The 16247-nt window shown below is 45.4% G+C and overlaps 1 protein-coding gene across 1 annotated transcript in view; it reads right to left on the bottom strand.

The window, feature by feature from the left end:
* The window catches only part of DRC8 (dynein regulatory complex subunit 8), a 60211-nt gene that overhangs the window by 22471 nt on the left and 21493 nt on the right, over positions 1–16247 (bottom strand). The window contains exon 3 of the mRNA XM_077779909.1: positions 1863–1935. Within this exon, the coding sequence (XP_077636035.1) occupies positions 1863–1935 (73 nt within the window). The remainder of the gene's footprint in view (positions 1–1862; positions 1936–16247) is intronic.

Genomic DNA, 16247 nt, shown 5'->3' with positions numbered 1-16247 from the left:
ACTAAGGATTGAAACGTACAAACAAACCATCAAGGAATCAGGTGCTAAAGGTTCTGCTTCTCTATCTTTACGGGGCCATTTTTCATTACCGCTCCACATACTCTCCTGAATTATATGCAAGCATTACGAATTCACTGTAAATTCATCTTCCAGTCCCTCACTGCTCCACAACGCCAACTTGCCTTTCCTGAGCACAGATGCTAGCTTTGTCAATAAACGCTGTCAAGCAGCGATTAACACCATTTTTTTTTAAATGCGAGGACAACTCGAGGAAAAATAAGGGTTTTTTCCCTCCCCCTGAGTAAAAATAGCCTTATTGGGTCCCCAAATGGAAAACCAAGGTAAAGATGTTGTGCTTTACTGAATATGTTTAAACGCTAATGAAAACCTGGCACTGCTTTTTAGTTACCGAGACACTAAGAGGTGGGTAAACACCTAATCTTCCATCCCTTAACTTTTTATAGTGCTTTAGGATTCAAATACGTCATTCCACTTATCTTTGAACTATGTGTTTTCGGGGCATCTGGGGGGCTCAGTCAGTTGGGCAAACGACTTCGGCTCAGGTCATGATCTCACAGTTTGTGGGTTCGAGCCCCGCATCAGGCTCTGTGCTGACTGCCAGCTCAGAGCCTGGAGCCTGCTTCAGATTCTGTGTCTCCCTCTCTCTCTGACCCTCCCCTGCTCATGCTGTCTCTCTCTCTCTCAGAAATAAATAAAACATTTTTTAAAAAATGAAGTACGTGTTATCATGGAGAAACTGACACAGAGGTTAAGGGACTCACCGTGGGTCTGTGCTGCGCGCGCACACGGAATAAGGAAATCCACAAAACCGTACTTCCTTGCCTTTTCCGTTTCCTCCTACTCGGGCCTGGCCTCCATGCAGACCCACATACCCACAAAAGCAGTTCTGGAAAGGTTCTTCTCATGGGGGTGGGGGCAGGGCAGGGAGCTTTGTTCCCTGCAGGCCCCCACTATGTTGAACTGAGAGCTGCATGTGAAAGTCAGAGCAGACACTTTGCTGGAAAACCAAGCAGGGGACAAAGCTCTCCGGTCGTGGGCCACTCATCACTGCTTTACGGGGTACTTCTCTCCAGGGACTCATCTATACTGTTACAAATAACCAGTTTCCAAATTCTTAGACTGTTTGGTCAATGTCAAGTTAGTTCCTATTATCGTGTTCACTGCATGTTCGGAAAGTTGGTTTTATTTCCCCCAAATAAATATAAATTTCTTACAGACTCTGTTTCCATTTCTATCTCCTCTGAAGTGACATCATTCAGGACACTCCTTGCCAGTGTCAGTACCCTCTCTGCATAGTCAGTCCCCTGGGTCTGTCTGCTGGCCTTTCTTCAACTAATTTTAAATAGCAGAAATAAGGGGTGCCTGGGTGGCTCAGTTGCTTAAGCATCTGACTTCGGCTGAGGTCATGGTCTCCCAGTTTATGGGTTTGAGCCCCAAGTCGGGCTCTCTGTGCTGACAGCTCAGAGCCTGGAGCCTGCTTTGGATTCTGTGTGTGTGTGTGTGTGTGTGTGTGTCTGCCCCTTTCCTGCTTGTGTTCTGTCTCTGTCTCTGTCTCTCTCTCAAAAATAAATAAATAAACATTTTTTTAAAAAGAGTATAAACAATATAAAGTGGGCTCCCTACTTGAGCCATCACATTACTCGGTCAAAGCCATTTCTTCAAGATCTGATACTAGTTTTCTCAGACCCTGTTGGCTGGCTGTTCCGTAAAGCTCCCCAAATGCTTCCACCAAGCACTCTCATTAGTTTAGGACATGCTTAGTTGCAGGTAAAAGTTTTTGAGCACCAGGAGCAGCCCCAGCACGGAGCCCGCGGCACGCAGCCTTACCCAGGTCTGCTTACCTCCGCGATCAGGTCATGTAGCTCTCCTTCACTCGGGCAGCACCCTAGCGACCTGACAATCGTTCCGATCTCTCTGCGGAGAAAGTGGGCAACGGTCTGAGAATATATACTTTGAAAAGCAAGTGCTGTGTTTCTCTAAACAAGGTCAGGGCAGATGCAGCACCAAGGTCACACAATTAAGTCCTGCCTCGTGTGGATAGAAGACACTCTTCAGGGGAGGGAAAAGGCAGACAAGTGAACCAAAGGGAAAGAAAGAAGTGTTTGCATTGATTAGCTTGAACACAAATCAGAAGTCCTAGGAAACATAAAGGGGGGGGGGGGGATCAGTAAGAAAAAGAAATGTCAGCCACTTATTAGCTGATTTTAAGTTAACTGTTTCAAACCTCAGTTTCTGCATCTGTAAAATGGGGACAATAATGTCTCCCTCAGAGGTTTGTGTTAAAGTCCACATTAGTGGCAGGATACTGAAAAGCAAGGCACTAATGTCAGATTGCCAGGGTTCGGATCCGAACTCTGTCACGTGCTAGGCCACGTAGCTTAATCTCTGAGTGCAGAAGTCTACCTGGTCGTTAAAATGTAATGACCTCGTGCAGATACTTAAAGGGGCCGGGAACACCCTAAGAGAGAAATAATATGAGCTATCATAATATAAAGCAAGCACAGTTCTTCCTTTATATTATGCAAGAACTGTGTATTGAGTGGCATCCACTCAATAAATATTGGTTACGCCCCTGCCCTCCCCATAGTGATGTAACTCAATTCCGCAAATAACCTAAGAAAAGTATAAATTATATTCCGTACTCTCTAGATGTGAAGAGAGAGGATTTGGAATTGATTGTTAAATATTTCCACTTAAAATTGTTAAAATTAAAGGTGTAATATTTGAATATTAACTTAGTTGAATAAATATTTACTTGACTAGAATATTTTTCTTAAATATTTATTTTGAGAAAGATAGAGAGAGGGAGAGCATGAGTGGGGAGAGGGACAGAGAGTGAGGGAGAGAGAGAGAATCCCAAGCAGGCTCTGAGCTGTCACGCAGAGCCTGATGTGGGGCTCAATCTCCGACACTGAGATCACGACCTGAGCCCAAATCAAGAGTCAGATGCTTAACTAACTGAGCCACCCAGGTGCCCCACTCGATGAGAATATTTAATTCTTTTACCACCCTGGGTAATAATGGTGGTGTTATACTTACTCCCTATTTTACTGAGAAAACATTTTATTTGTTTTAAGTTTATTTATTTTGAGAGAGAGATCGAGAGAGAGAGACAGAGACAGAGAGAGGAAGGTAAGGGCAGAGGATCCACTGTCAGTGCAGAGCCCCAAGCCGGGCTCAAACTCTTGAACCATTAGATCATGGCTAGCGTGCCGAAGCTCGGCGGAAGACCCCACAGACCTGTCTCCTGTGTCCCCCGCCCCCATGCAAACTGGGCCCCGTTAACCCACCTACCACCTGCCTGGTCGGCTGGGGCGACCAGCCACGTGCCACAGCCTGGGCCCAGCCAGCAGGTGCACCTTCCCTGCATCCTCCCAGGACCGACAGCGAGCAAGCTCTGGGTCTCCCTCTTCCTTTAAGGGCCCTGATGCATCACGGGGGCCCCACTTTCAGGACCACGTCTAGACTTAATCACTTCCCAGAGACCCACCTCTGAGCACCATCACGTGGGGGACAGGGCCCCATCACAGGAATTGGGGAGGGACACACACATTTGGTGGCGGGCACCCCCACGAAAGGCCGGCCCCTGGACCCCCTCCCTTCCTCTCCCTCTCCGCCTCCGAGGAACTAAAAGGGCTCTTCCTTAATAAAGCTCACCCCTCTCACTTTTCCTTAGTTCCAGGCTTAGCTCTTTTCTTCCCCCCAACAAGTACATACGTCACCCAGAGCTCATCGCGGTGCATGTAGCATTAATCCCCTGGGTCTTGGCTCCCATTCTGAACACACTCGCATCCCACTCAGCATCTTCATTTGGTCCTTTACTAGAGGCTTCCTCTTTTGGCCTAAAATATTCAGGTATCTTCCTTCTTCCTCCTAAGACATTTCTGACAGGTGCCTTACCACCTCCAAGTACTCTCCTTCCGCTTCCTTTGCTACCACAGCCCTTGTTCCAAATTACTGATCTTGGGGGTGCTTGTGTGGTTCTGTCAGTTAAGCAGCTGACTCTCTGATTTCAGCTCAGGTCTCGATCTCATGGTTTGCGGGTTCCAGCCCTACATTGGGCTCCACACTGACAGCATGGAGCCTCCTTGGGATTCTCTGTCTCTCCTTCCCTCTGCCTCTCCCGTGCTCTCATTCTCCCTCTTTTATTTTTTTTTAAATTTTTAATGTTTTATTTATTTCTGAGAGAGAGAGAGAGAGAGAGAGAGAGAGCGTAAGCAGGGGAGGGTCAGAGAGAGAAGGAGACACAGAATCTGAAGCAGGCTCCAGGCTCTGAGCTGTCTGAGCTGCACAGAACCCGACGCGGGGCTTGAACCTACGAACCGTGAAATCATGACCTGAGCTGAGGTCGGACGCTTAACCGACTGAGCCACCCAGGCGCCCCATCTCCCTCTTTTAAAATAAATAGCAATCCCTATCAAAACAACACCAGCATTCTTCACAGAGCTAGAACAAGCAATCCTAAAATTTATGTGGGACCAGAAAAGACCCCGAATAGCTAAAGCAATCTTAAAAAAGAAAACCAAGGTTGGAGGCATCACAATCCCGGACTTGAAGCTGTATTACAAAGCTGTAATCATCGAGACAGTATGGTACTGACACAAAAACAGACACTTAGATCAATGGAACAGAATAGAGAAACCCAGAAATGGATCCACAAACATATGGCCAACTAATCTTTGACAAAGCAGGAAAGAAAATCCAATGGCATAAAGACAGTCTCTTCAGCAAATGGTGCTGGGAAAACTGGACAGCCACATGCAGAAAAAGGAACCTGGACCACTTTCTTATACCATACACAAAAATAAACTCAAAATGGATGAAAGACATAAATGTAAGACAGGAAGTCATCAAAATCCTAGAGGAGAAAGTAGGCAAAAACTTTTTTGACCTCACCTGCAGCAACTTCTTACTCAACATATCTCTGGAGGCAAGGGAAACAAAAGCAAAAATGAACTATTGGGACCCCATCAAAATAAAAAGCTTCTGCACAGTGAAGGAAACGATCAGCAAAACTAAAAAGCAACAAATGGAATGGGAGAAGATACTTACAAATGACATATCAGATAAAGGGTTAGTATCCAAAATTTATAAGGAACTTATCAAACTCAACACACAAAAAAATAAATAATCCAGTGAAGAAATGAGCAAAAGACATGAATAGACACTTTTCCAAAGAAACATCCAGATGGCCAACCAACTTGAAAAAATGCTCAACATCCCTCCTCATCAGGGAAATACAAATCAAAACCACAATGAGATACCACCTCACACCTGTCAGAATGGCTAACATTAACAACTCAGGACATAACAGATGTTGGCGAGGATGTGGAGAAACAGGAACCCTCTTACACTATTGGTGGGAATGCAAACTGGTGCCGCCACTCTGGAAAACAGTGTGGAGGTTTCTCAAAAAACTAAAAATAGAACTACCCTATGACCCAGCCATTGCACTACTAGGTATCTATCCAAGGGATACAGGTGTGCTGTTTCAAGAGGGCACATGCACCCCAATGTTTATAGCAGCGCTATCGACAATAGCCAAAGTATGGAAAGAGCCCAAATGTCCATCGATGGATGAATGGATAAAGAAGATATGGTATATATACAATGGAGTATTACTCGGCAATCAAAAAGAATGAAATCTTGCCATTTGCAACTATGTGGATGGAACTAGAGGGTATCATGCTAAGAGAAATTAGTCAGAGAAAGACAAATATCATATGACTTCAGTCATATGTGGAATTTAAGATACAAAAGAGATGAACCTAAGGGCAGGAAAGGAAACATAATATAAAATCAGGGAAGAGGACAAAACATAAGAGAGTCTTAAATATAGAAAACAGAGGGTCACTGGAGGGGTTGTGGGTGGGGAATGGGCTAAATGGGTGCGGGGCATTAAGGAATCTACTCCTGAAATCACTGTTGCACTAAACGCTACCTAACTTGGATGTAAATTAAAAAATAAATAAAATTTTAAAATAAATAAATAAGCCTTAACATGAAAAAATTATTCAACTTGTAACTGCCAGGTCACGGCCCACTGTCCACTGCAGACCTGCCGCCTAGCGCTGGCGCACCCCGTCCGTCTGCCCTGTCTCCCTCAGCCTCTCCACCCCTCGCTTCCTCCCACAGCCCCGCAACTGCTGCCTGCCTGGACCCCTGGTTGCAGGATGACCGCACTAGAGAAAGCCCATGGCTCGGATCTGGGCAGAGACAGGCCCACTCCTCAGATCTGGACAGAGGCAAGCCCACCCCTCGGATCCGGGCAGGGAGAGGCCCACTCCTCGGATCTGGGCAGAGGGAGGCCCACCCCTCGGATCCGGGCAGGGAGAGGCCCACTCCTCGGATCTGGGCAGAGGGAGGCCCACCCCTCGGATCCGGGCAGGGAGAGGCCCACTCCTCGGATCTGGGCAGAGGGAGGCCCACCCCTCGGATCCGGGCAGGGAGAGGCCCACCCCCCAGACCAGGGCAGAGAGAGGCCCTCTGGTGATCACAGCCCCGGCACCTGCAGGGAGATGGACAGAAAGCCGGCGCAGGGCGGCAGCAGTGGGGGACTCAAGCGGCAGGCACGGGGAACACAGCGGAGAAGGTGGTCGCTCTGGAGAGCCAACCCCAGCTCCCGGCCAGAAGCTCGGACTCAGCGTGGGTCCCCATCCCGCGGTCCCCACAGACGCCCTGACCCCTTGGGACAGTCCCATGGGGTCTGTGCCTTGTCCTCTCCATTTCACAGACCAGGAGATGATCCCGAGGTGTTCAGTAACTTACCAGGGCCACCAACAGCTGCGCACTGCCGCTGCCTCCCACCCCCCAGGGCAGGGGGCCCAGGCTGCGGGTCTCATGAGAGGGCAGGACACTGACCCAGGAGACTAACTGGCCTTCTGGCTGGGAACCGACATCTCCTCTGGGGCTTGGAGGAGACCCTGCGGCCCACCCCCACCCCTCCACCACCTGCAGGCTGCAGGGGAGTGGCAACCGAGAACAGGGCTTTACCCACGGGCCCAATCCCCTTACTCACTTCGTCCGCACAGCAGCCCTGTGAGGACGGACCCGCTATTCTACTCATGGGGGAAACCGGGCCACAGAAAGGTTGGGTAACTTCCCCAGTGCCCTAGTAAGTAGTGGCTGGGATCCCAAAACACACAGGCTGGAATCCACACTCCCCACCCCTGCGTGCCACTGCCTCCCATAAACCACACTCCCCAGCCCTGCGAGCTGCCGCCTCTCATAAACCTGCCGAGTATTTCTGGAGATGGAGGGAGCTTCTTGACTGTGACAAGGCACCTCCAAAGAAAAGTGGGAGTTCCGTGAGGCTCCGTCCTATGGGCCCCCTGAAGACAGATCTAGGGCTCAAAACAGACGACCCAAGGGACAGACTTGGCCTTCAGATAAGGTTTGTTCAGCACAGAGCTGGGTCATACACGCGTGTCCTCAGCTCTGCCCTGGCCTCTGTGCCTCACACATTCATATCACAGGCCTGGGCCCTTAGGAACCTGGGTCTATCTTTCCTGGAAACAGCGATTTTGTACCGTAGGAATTTACCTGTAGGGGGAATGAGCCAAGAGACCTTGTAAAGTTCTCCCCAGCGGCTCTGATTCTAAGATTATATATAAACACGCACATGGACACACACACATACCTGTGGCTCATGTACATGAATCATCTTGTTCTTAGAAGATATACTTAGAGGATTTCAGGGGAAAGGTCACAGTGTCTACAGCTCGATTGCAAATAGTCCAGCCAAATTAAAGTAATAATAAAACATATAAATATGTATATAGTGTAAGAGTGTGTGTGTGTGTGTGTATCTTTTAAATGTGCCAGAACATTAATAATTGGTGCATCTAGGTGACGGTACATAAGAGTTCTTTCTGTGTGCCACTCTTACTATTTGTAAATGTGACATTTTTTAAATAAAAAGTTTTCATTAAAAAAAAAAACAACAACAATAAGAAGTGGGAGCCTGGCTGGCTCAGTCAATGGAGCATTCCACTCTTGATCTTGTGTCATGAGTTCGAGCCCCACGTTGAGCACAGAGATTAGTAAAAAATAAACTTAAAAGAAACACAAGATAAGCACATTTCATTCTCAGGAATGAAAACCAAAGTAATAAGAAATAATAACGGAAATCCTGCCTCATATAAACTATCTACAAAACAATTTACCTTTTTGTGTTATACTATATTTATCATTTTTGGCTTAAAATTTGATTATGGGGGCACCTGGACGGCTCAGTCGGTTAAACATCCAACTCTTGATCTCAGCTCAGGTCACGATCTCATGTTCATGAAATCAAGCCCCAGGTCGGGCTCTGTGCTGACAGCTTAGAGCCTGCTTGGGATTCTCTCCATCTCTATCTCTCTCTCTGACCCTCCCTTGCTTGCGTTCTTTCCTCTCTCTCAAAATAAATAAGAACTTTTTTAAAAAATGTTGATTGCTAACAATGTCTTAGTTCACAAGAAAATACATTAGTGACAACATTCTTCAGTTTCACAATAAAATGAGTTACAACATTCTTAACTCAGTACTTGAGCATTTAAAATTGAAAACTTGGGGATGCCTCCCTGGCTCACTTCATAGAACATGTGACTCTTGATCTCAGGGTTGAGTTCAAGGACCATGCTGGGTGTACAGATTACTCAAAAATAAATAAAATAGAATCGAAAATGTGGCAGCACTGGATAGATCTAAAAGATCTGTTGCACGAAGTGCAAGCTGCCATGAGGCTGTCTGTCTGTCTACCGTTCCTTGCGGTAAAGGTATCTGGAGAGGAAGGAGCCCTGTTGGTCATTCCCCACCTCCCCCCACTCCCCCAGTGAACCATTCCCTGCGGGTACAGGACCAGAGCAGTGTCTCTGACGGACTCTCACCAAGCACAGGGTTCAAGCTCACTACGGACGGGGCAGCACCTTCCACCCAGAGTCAGATCCACTCTGGCCCAGCACGGCAGCTCACCGGACAGGCCCCCCCCACCCCCAGCCTGGATGGGCAGTGGGGGAAGGCAGGGGGTGTTTAAGTACTACTAACCCCTTCCCCCCCAATGTGCTCTTTCTTGAAATGATAATGTATTGAGATGAATTTATTTCAAGAGGCCTCCCACATTCCCAGAAGGGGGAAGGGAAAGGGGGGAAGGGGGAGAGGAGGGGAGGAGAGAAGCAGGAAACAGAGAAGCGAAGATGCCTCTTGTTCTAACTTGTCCTGAAATACAAGGCTGGAGGCAGAGAAGGCTGGACAATCCCAAGAGCTCCTCTCGCTAACGATTCTGGTGCCAAGAACACGGGAATGCAACCGAAGGGGCTTCCAGAACCCCAGGTACCCGGATGGAGCTATTCCTGGCCACCAAGGAGGAAACCATGCAACTCACAGTTCAGCCTCAGGAGCAGTGAGGCTCATAAAGGTGGGTGAAGAAAAACAAAACAAAACAAACCAGAGAGAGGGAGAGAGAGAGAGAGAGAGAGAGAGAAAGAGAGAGAAGGGCAAGAAAGAACAGAAGCCAGAAAAACATCAGGCCATGAATTTCTGAGAAAGAGACATAAGTCTAGAAAGGAGGAGACCTGAACAAGAAAGAGTGAGAAAACACTGAAGGAGGTGAGACTATAGCTTTTGGAGACAAGGGACAGAAATTCCAAAGCTTAATGACAAAAATAAAGTAACTTCAGGAAGAAGAAATGACAAAGATATCAGACAACTGGAACATGGAGCAAAAGTGTGAAATAAAGTGGAAAAGTTACATATAACACTAAGGCTGATTGACCTACTTGTATGAAACAGGATTCTGAATCAAGCAAAATGATTGAAAATTATTTTAAAGTAACTTTTAAGACTACTCGTAACAGTGAATTGTTAGTCTTTACAATTTTTTTAATGTTTATTTTTAAGAGAGAGACAGAGAGTGAGTGGGAGAGAAGCACAGAGAGAGAGAGAGAGAGAGAGAGAGAGAGAGAATCCAAAGCAGGCTGTCAGCACAGAGCCCAACACGGGACTCGAACTCATGAACCGGGAGATCATGACCTGAGCTGAAGTCAGGCACTTAACCGACTGAGCCACCCAGGTGCCCCTAAACTCTTTACAATGATTAAAGTACCTTTGAAAGCAACTATTTAGGAACTTACTGAAGTCAATGTAGTAAAATAAAACTAAAAGTGTTTTTGAATTTTAATACTTTCTTCCTAAGTCTTTTTGCCAGGCTTTTAGAAGAGAGCCCAGGGAGAAGGCGCAGACGCATGTGCAGACGCATGTGTGTACAACAGGGAGTGTGCTGTTACCAAGTGCTTCCTCAGGAGGGAAAAGCCCTGATTCGAAGCGTTTGCATCTCCCCGGTGTCAACACGGCCATCTGGGCCAGTTTTGAGCTGCCAGAGGGAAGTCACCGGGGGAGGAGGTGGGAAAAGCCGTTCCGGTGTCCCCAGCACAGCACCCCAGCACACGTATCACACGTATACGAGACAGATGTGCAGCAGCGTGGATGGAACTGGAGTGTATGATGCTGAGCGAAATAAGTCAGTCAGAGGAAGACAGATCTCCTATGATTTCACTCATATGTGGAATTTAAGAAACACAACAGATGAACACAGGGGAAGGGAAGGAAAAGTAAGATAAAAACAGAGAGGGGGCAAACCATCAGAGACTTAAATACAGAAAACAAATTGAGGGTTGCTGGCGGGGAGGTGGGGGGGTTGGGCACTGAGGAGGGCGCTGGTGGGGATGAGCGCTGGGTGTCATACGTAAGGGACGAATCACTGGGTCCTACTCCTGAAGCCAACAGTGCCCTGTGTGTTAACCCACCTGAATTTAAATTTTTAAAAAGGCCTAAGTAAGTAAACGTGGTACTGCAATTAGGAAGTGGTCAATTTTGAGTATTTATTACCTTTTCATTGTTAATAAGCACATTCATTTTCACATTTTATACAGAGCAGCGTGAGAAAGTACAGAACGCTTGCTGAGTCTGGGTAACGCCCTCATGCGGGGGCCCTGCTCATCTCTGCACAGGTTCCAAATTGGGTGCAGGCGCCGCCCCAGGGAGCACCTTTGTTTTTTTTAATATAATTTCCTTGTACGTTTGTGTAATTGACTTGTTACATAAATTAGTGTGTAGCGGCGGCTTGCAGAATTCCTGCAAACTTAACAACCATCTCGTGTGAGTCAGCACGATTAGGTTCCAACACTGGTTCTCTGAGTCCCAACCGCTTCATTTAGGGGGCCCGGACCTGCTGGTTGCAGATGGGACCACCCTCTGTACAACGAGCAGGGTTAGGACCCACTTAGTGTCCAACCGGGTTTCCGGAACAGAAATTAAATAGGTTTATTGTAAAAACATATATATTTTTTTTCCTTTGCAAAATTTTTTTCTTTCTTTTAAATCAATTTTGTGGCATTTTCGTTTTAATTGAGGACACCTGACTTTTGGTAGCGTCTTCCAAGAAAGTGAAAATCAGCCGTCACGTTCTAAAGTCTTTCAAAATCTGCAGGGCCATTTCAGTCGCTTTGGCAGAGGAGACGCTGCCTTTTATTGATAAGAAGCACGAACAACTCCCGAAGCCTTTATGGTTAAACACTCAGAATTTGTTTCTGTACTTTCACTCTATAAAACGCAGTAGACACGGGGACAAAATCGCTTCAGAACATATGAGTCACATCACCATTTAGTGGAGACAATTCTGGCAGGCGTCCAGTGGGTGCAGTACCACGTTCCTGACACAAGGTGGAGCCAATGCCACGGAGCTGAGCTGTGAGCCTTCCGCTTAAGGGCAGTCTAAGGTCAAAGTCGTTCAGAGTGAAGACCCCGATTCAGGCCAATGGACACAATGCTAAGGGACAAAAGAATAGGCAAAATATTTTACCACCTCTATGGAACAGCTGATACTCAGCGACGTGGAACAGAATGCGGCGAGCAGGCCGAAGATTTCTAAGAAGGAACAGAGCAGGATTCGAAAATGATTTCTATCTACTTCATAAATATTTGCCAAACGCTACTGTGTGCCAGGGACCGCTCTGCGCACAGCGGCCGGCCGAAGGGAGGCTCTGCCCCTGCACAGGGCGTCTTCCGCAGACTGACCTTTTTTCCAAAGCCGTGAAATGAAACTGAAATAATGGCTGAACCTCCCTATTCAGCACAACTGCTCTATTCACCGGAAAAAAAAAAGAAAAAAGAAAAAAAAAGGCTTACTTTTCCAGAGGCCCCTCTAACCAAGTGAGGCTCATTTTTCCACTGCTCAGATGTGCTTTCCAAACACCGTGGGGTTCTAACCGGTGACGCTATTACTCCTCGTATAGTGCTCTGTGCGAGAGGTTCCAGCCCCAAGGGAAGGCCTCGGGGCCCCCTCNCGTGCAGCCCTCGTGTGCCCGGACGTCTTCTCCGGACTCCAGTCAGGTTGGGGCCTGCCCTCGCGCATCGTTCTACCTCAGCCGCCTCGTAGGGAGGGGATTCTCTCCAAACAAGGCTGCGTTCTGAGGCGCTGGGCGTCAGGGACGCGACTCCGGNTTTGAAAATAACAATTAAGGGCACCTGGGTGGCTCAGTCAGTTAGGCGTCCGACTTCAGCTCAGGTCACCGTCTCCCGGTTCCTGAGTTCAAGCCCCGCATCAGGCTCTGTGCTGACGGCTCAGAGCCTGGAGCCTGCTTTGGAGTCTGTGTCTCCCTCTCTCAATCTGCCCCTTCCCTGCTTTTGCACTCTATCTTTCTCTCAAAAATGAATACACATTTCAAAAAATAATAATATAAATAAATAAATAAAAAGAGCTTTCATATGTATTCACTCATCTAATTCTCACATCAACCTATATTATGGGAATTTTTTTTTAGGTTTATTTATTTAAAGAGAAAAAGAAAGTGCTTGTACCAGCGGGGGAAGAACAGAGAGAGATTGAGAATCCCAAGCAAGCTCCAGACTGTCAGTGCAGAGCCCAACATGGGGTTCAAATTCATGAACCCTGAGATCATGACCTGAGCAGAAATTAAGAGCTGGACGCCCAACCAACTGAGCCATCCGGGCGTCCCTCAATCCACATTATAATCCCCATTTTAAAAATTAGGACTCACCCTCCAGGAACATAACTAGTATAGAGCAAAGCAGGAAGCTGGTTCCATTCTCTGATTCCTAAGATTCTGTCTCTCAGGAGTCGCTGTAAGAACATCTTTCTTAGAACAAATCATGGTGGCGAATGTGATTTAAGGCGGAAAGTAGTGGTAAAGAAAAAGACTCAGATGTGGAACAGAACCACATGTTTCTCATAGATATTTTGATTGTAACATGGGCTTAATAAGCCTTTACTAGGTTAATTAACTGAAACACTTTCCACTCTTGTGAAAGCTCTAAATAATCCCAAGCTCAACACTGCCAAATGGTTGCTCACTGTCCAAACAAAACAAACAAAAGCTCACTGTCCTGGAGTTTGCCTTTTTAAAAATAACACTTGAAAAACCATTGGGCAAACGTGACAGTAATCATTTGTTACACGTAAGATCAATCAACAAATGCAAAAGTTGGTGGGCAAAATTTGAAGAGAAAGGATATTTTGCTGGCTCTCCCCCGAGATATTTACTAGTTACAAAGGGAAAAATAATAACTTCAAGGTGGGTTAACCTGGCAGACACTGCCTTAGGCAAGTGAACAAGGTAATGCCACGGCCACATTAAGTACGCCCTGACGTGATGCTCTGAGAAGAATACAAAGTCTCTCCCTGGTATTCCTGCCAAAAACGCATTACCGCGATCTGTGTGGGAAAAAGTATCTGACAGACCCAAGCAGGGGGGCATTCTACAAAATCACTGAGCGGGACTTTTTGAAAGTAACAAGGTCATGAGAGAGAAAGACATGTCACAGGTTGGAAGACTGAAGACAGTAGACAACTAAGTGCAAGGATTCTGTGCCAGATCCTAGGGAGCGAACAGAGATTAGTGGGAAAGCAGGTGAAAGTCCCAGAAGATCTTCGTTTTGGTAACTGTGCTTCTGCGTCCACTGAAGACGTGACCATGAGGAGAAGGTGGGCAAAGGATACACGGTGCTACTTTTAGTATTTCTGTAAGTCTCAAATTAATTTCAAAATAAAATGTTTTTAGAAACACTACAAAGATTAAGTGTTAAAATAACTTTTATGTTTTACTTAAAATGTTTGAAATAGGGGCGCCTGGGTGGCTTAGTTGGTTAAGCGTCCGACTTCAGCTCAGGTCATGATCTCACAGTTCATGTGTTCGAGCCCCGCATCGGGCTCCCTGCTGACAGCTCAGAGCCTGGAGCCAGCTTTGGATTCTGTGTCTCCCTCCCTCTCTGACCCTCCCCTGCTCACGCTGTCTCTCTCTCTCAGAAATAAATAAAAAACATTAATAAAAAAATTTTTTTAATGTTTGAAATAAAAGGTTATTTTAAATAATTTATGCCTTTTTTTCTACGGCCAAAGAACGGAGAGTTCTTTAAAAAAACATATTTTTAAAGAAGTACCACTTATACACCTCGGGGATATTAGCCATTTGCAATATAACGTTTTCTCAGTCGTTTATCTCTTGATTTTTTTTAAGCTTTTTTTTGCTCGAAAATTTTTTTTGATGTGGCTAAGCATGTCAATCTTTTCACTTTAGAATTTTGTTTTAGAATGCCAAGTTCATAAAGGAATTCACCTATGTATTTTTTAATACTTAAAAAGATCTTCCATTTTACACTTGGGTTTTTGTTGTATATAGACTTTATCTTGGTGTACAACTTGAAGTACAGATCTAATTTCATAATGTTTCAAATGGCTATTATATAGTTGTTGAGTCTACCTTTTCCCCCACTGACTGGAGAAGTCACTTGTATCATAAATGAACTCTCTGTATGCACTTGAGAACATTTCTGGATTTTCTGTTCTATTTCATTGTCTGTTATGCCACACTCCATTCATTGTAAAGGACTTGTAATGTTTTACTATCAGATAAAGCTAACCTCACCTCCTTTCCCTTCTTTATCAGCAATTTCTTGGCTATTCTTGCTCATTTCTTTTCCATATAAACATGAAATTCACTTGCGTAGCTCCAGTAAAGTTCTATTGATATTTTCACTGTGGTTGTGTTGGATTTGTAAGTTGAGCTCCTCTTCATGAGTGCAAGTCTTCCTATCCAAAACACACAGTATGTCTTTCCATTTGTTTAAGTCTATTTTTATAACTTTCCTGTTTTCCTAAGGTAGCATTTGTGAATTTTTTGTTACATCTATAAATTTTAGCTTTTTTGTTGTTCTTGTAGATGGGTCTTATCTTCCATAGTAGCGCCTAACTGGTCATTGTATAGTTGAAGGCTCTTGATTTCTGTGTATTAGTTTGATTTCCTACTACTTTATTGGACCTTTTTCCTGTAGTAATTTTTCCATTGGTTCTCTCGGGTTTTCTAGGTATTTCATGATTTCATACCTGCAAATAGAGACTGTTCTCCCTTCTATCTTTTCTTCCTTTTACCATTTCATGTCCAATATTTATGCTTCTATTACAACTTGTTTAATTGTGCTGGCTAAAGCCTCTAATGTTAAATAATAATGGCAAATAGGGATATTCTTATTTTTGTTCCTGACTTAACAGAAATATTGATTGTGCTTTCTCATTAAGAAAGAAACTGGATTAAAAAAAAAAGAAAGAAACTGGATTTTAGGCTGAGATACACATATTTCATGTTAAGATATACGTATTTCCAGATTGACTATTTCAGATCGACTGAGTGTGATGGCTAATTTAATGTGTCAACCTGATTGGGCTTAAGGGATGCCCATACAGCTGGTAAAATATTTCTGGGTGTGTCTGTGAGGTTGTCTTCAAGAGATTAGCATTTGAATGGTAGACTGAGTAAAGAAGATTGTCCTCACCAATGTGAGCGGGTATCATCTAATCTGTCGGGGACCTGAGTAGGAAGAGAAGGCAGAAGAAGGGCCTTTTTGCTGTCTTTCCTTGAACTGAGATATCCATCTTCTCCTACCCTTAGACATTGATGCTCCTGCTTCTTGGTCTTTGGGCTCAGACTGAATCACATCACTGGCCTTCCTCGCTCTCCAGCCTGCACACAGTAGTCAGGGGACTTCCTGGCCTCCATAATTACGTGAGCCAATCCCTATAATGACTCTCTTTTTCCCCCGACTCTCTCTATATAAATATACAGATACAGATATAGATGTAGGTACAGATGATACCGACATATTCTATTGCCTCTGTTTCTCTGCAGAACTCTAATATATTGAGTCTTTAAAATTATGAATGGGTGCTGAATTCT

The sequence above is a fragment of the Crocuta crocuta genome, unplaced genomic scaffold, assembly GCF_008692635.1.
Source record: "Crocuta crocuta isolate KB4526 unplaced genomic scaffold, BGI_CrCroc_1.0 scaffold322, whole genome shotgun sequence".
NCBI classification, from domain to species: Eukaryota; Metazoa; Chordata; class Mammalia; order Carnivora; family Hyaenidae; genus Crocuta; species Crocuta crocuta.
This window is presented reverse-complemented; position numbering and strand designations above follow the sequence as displayed.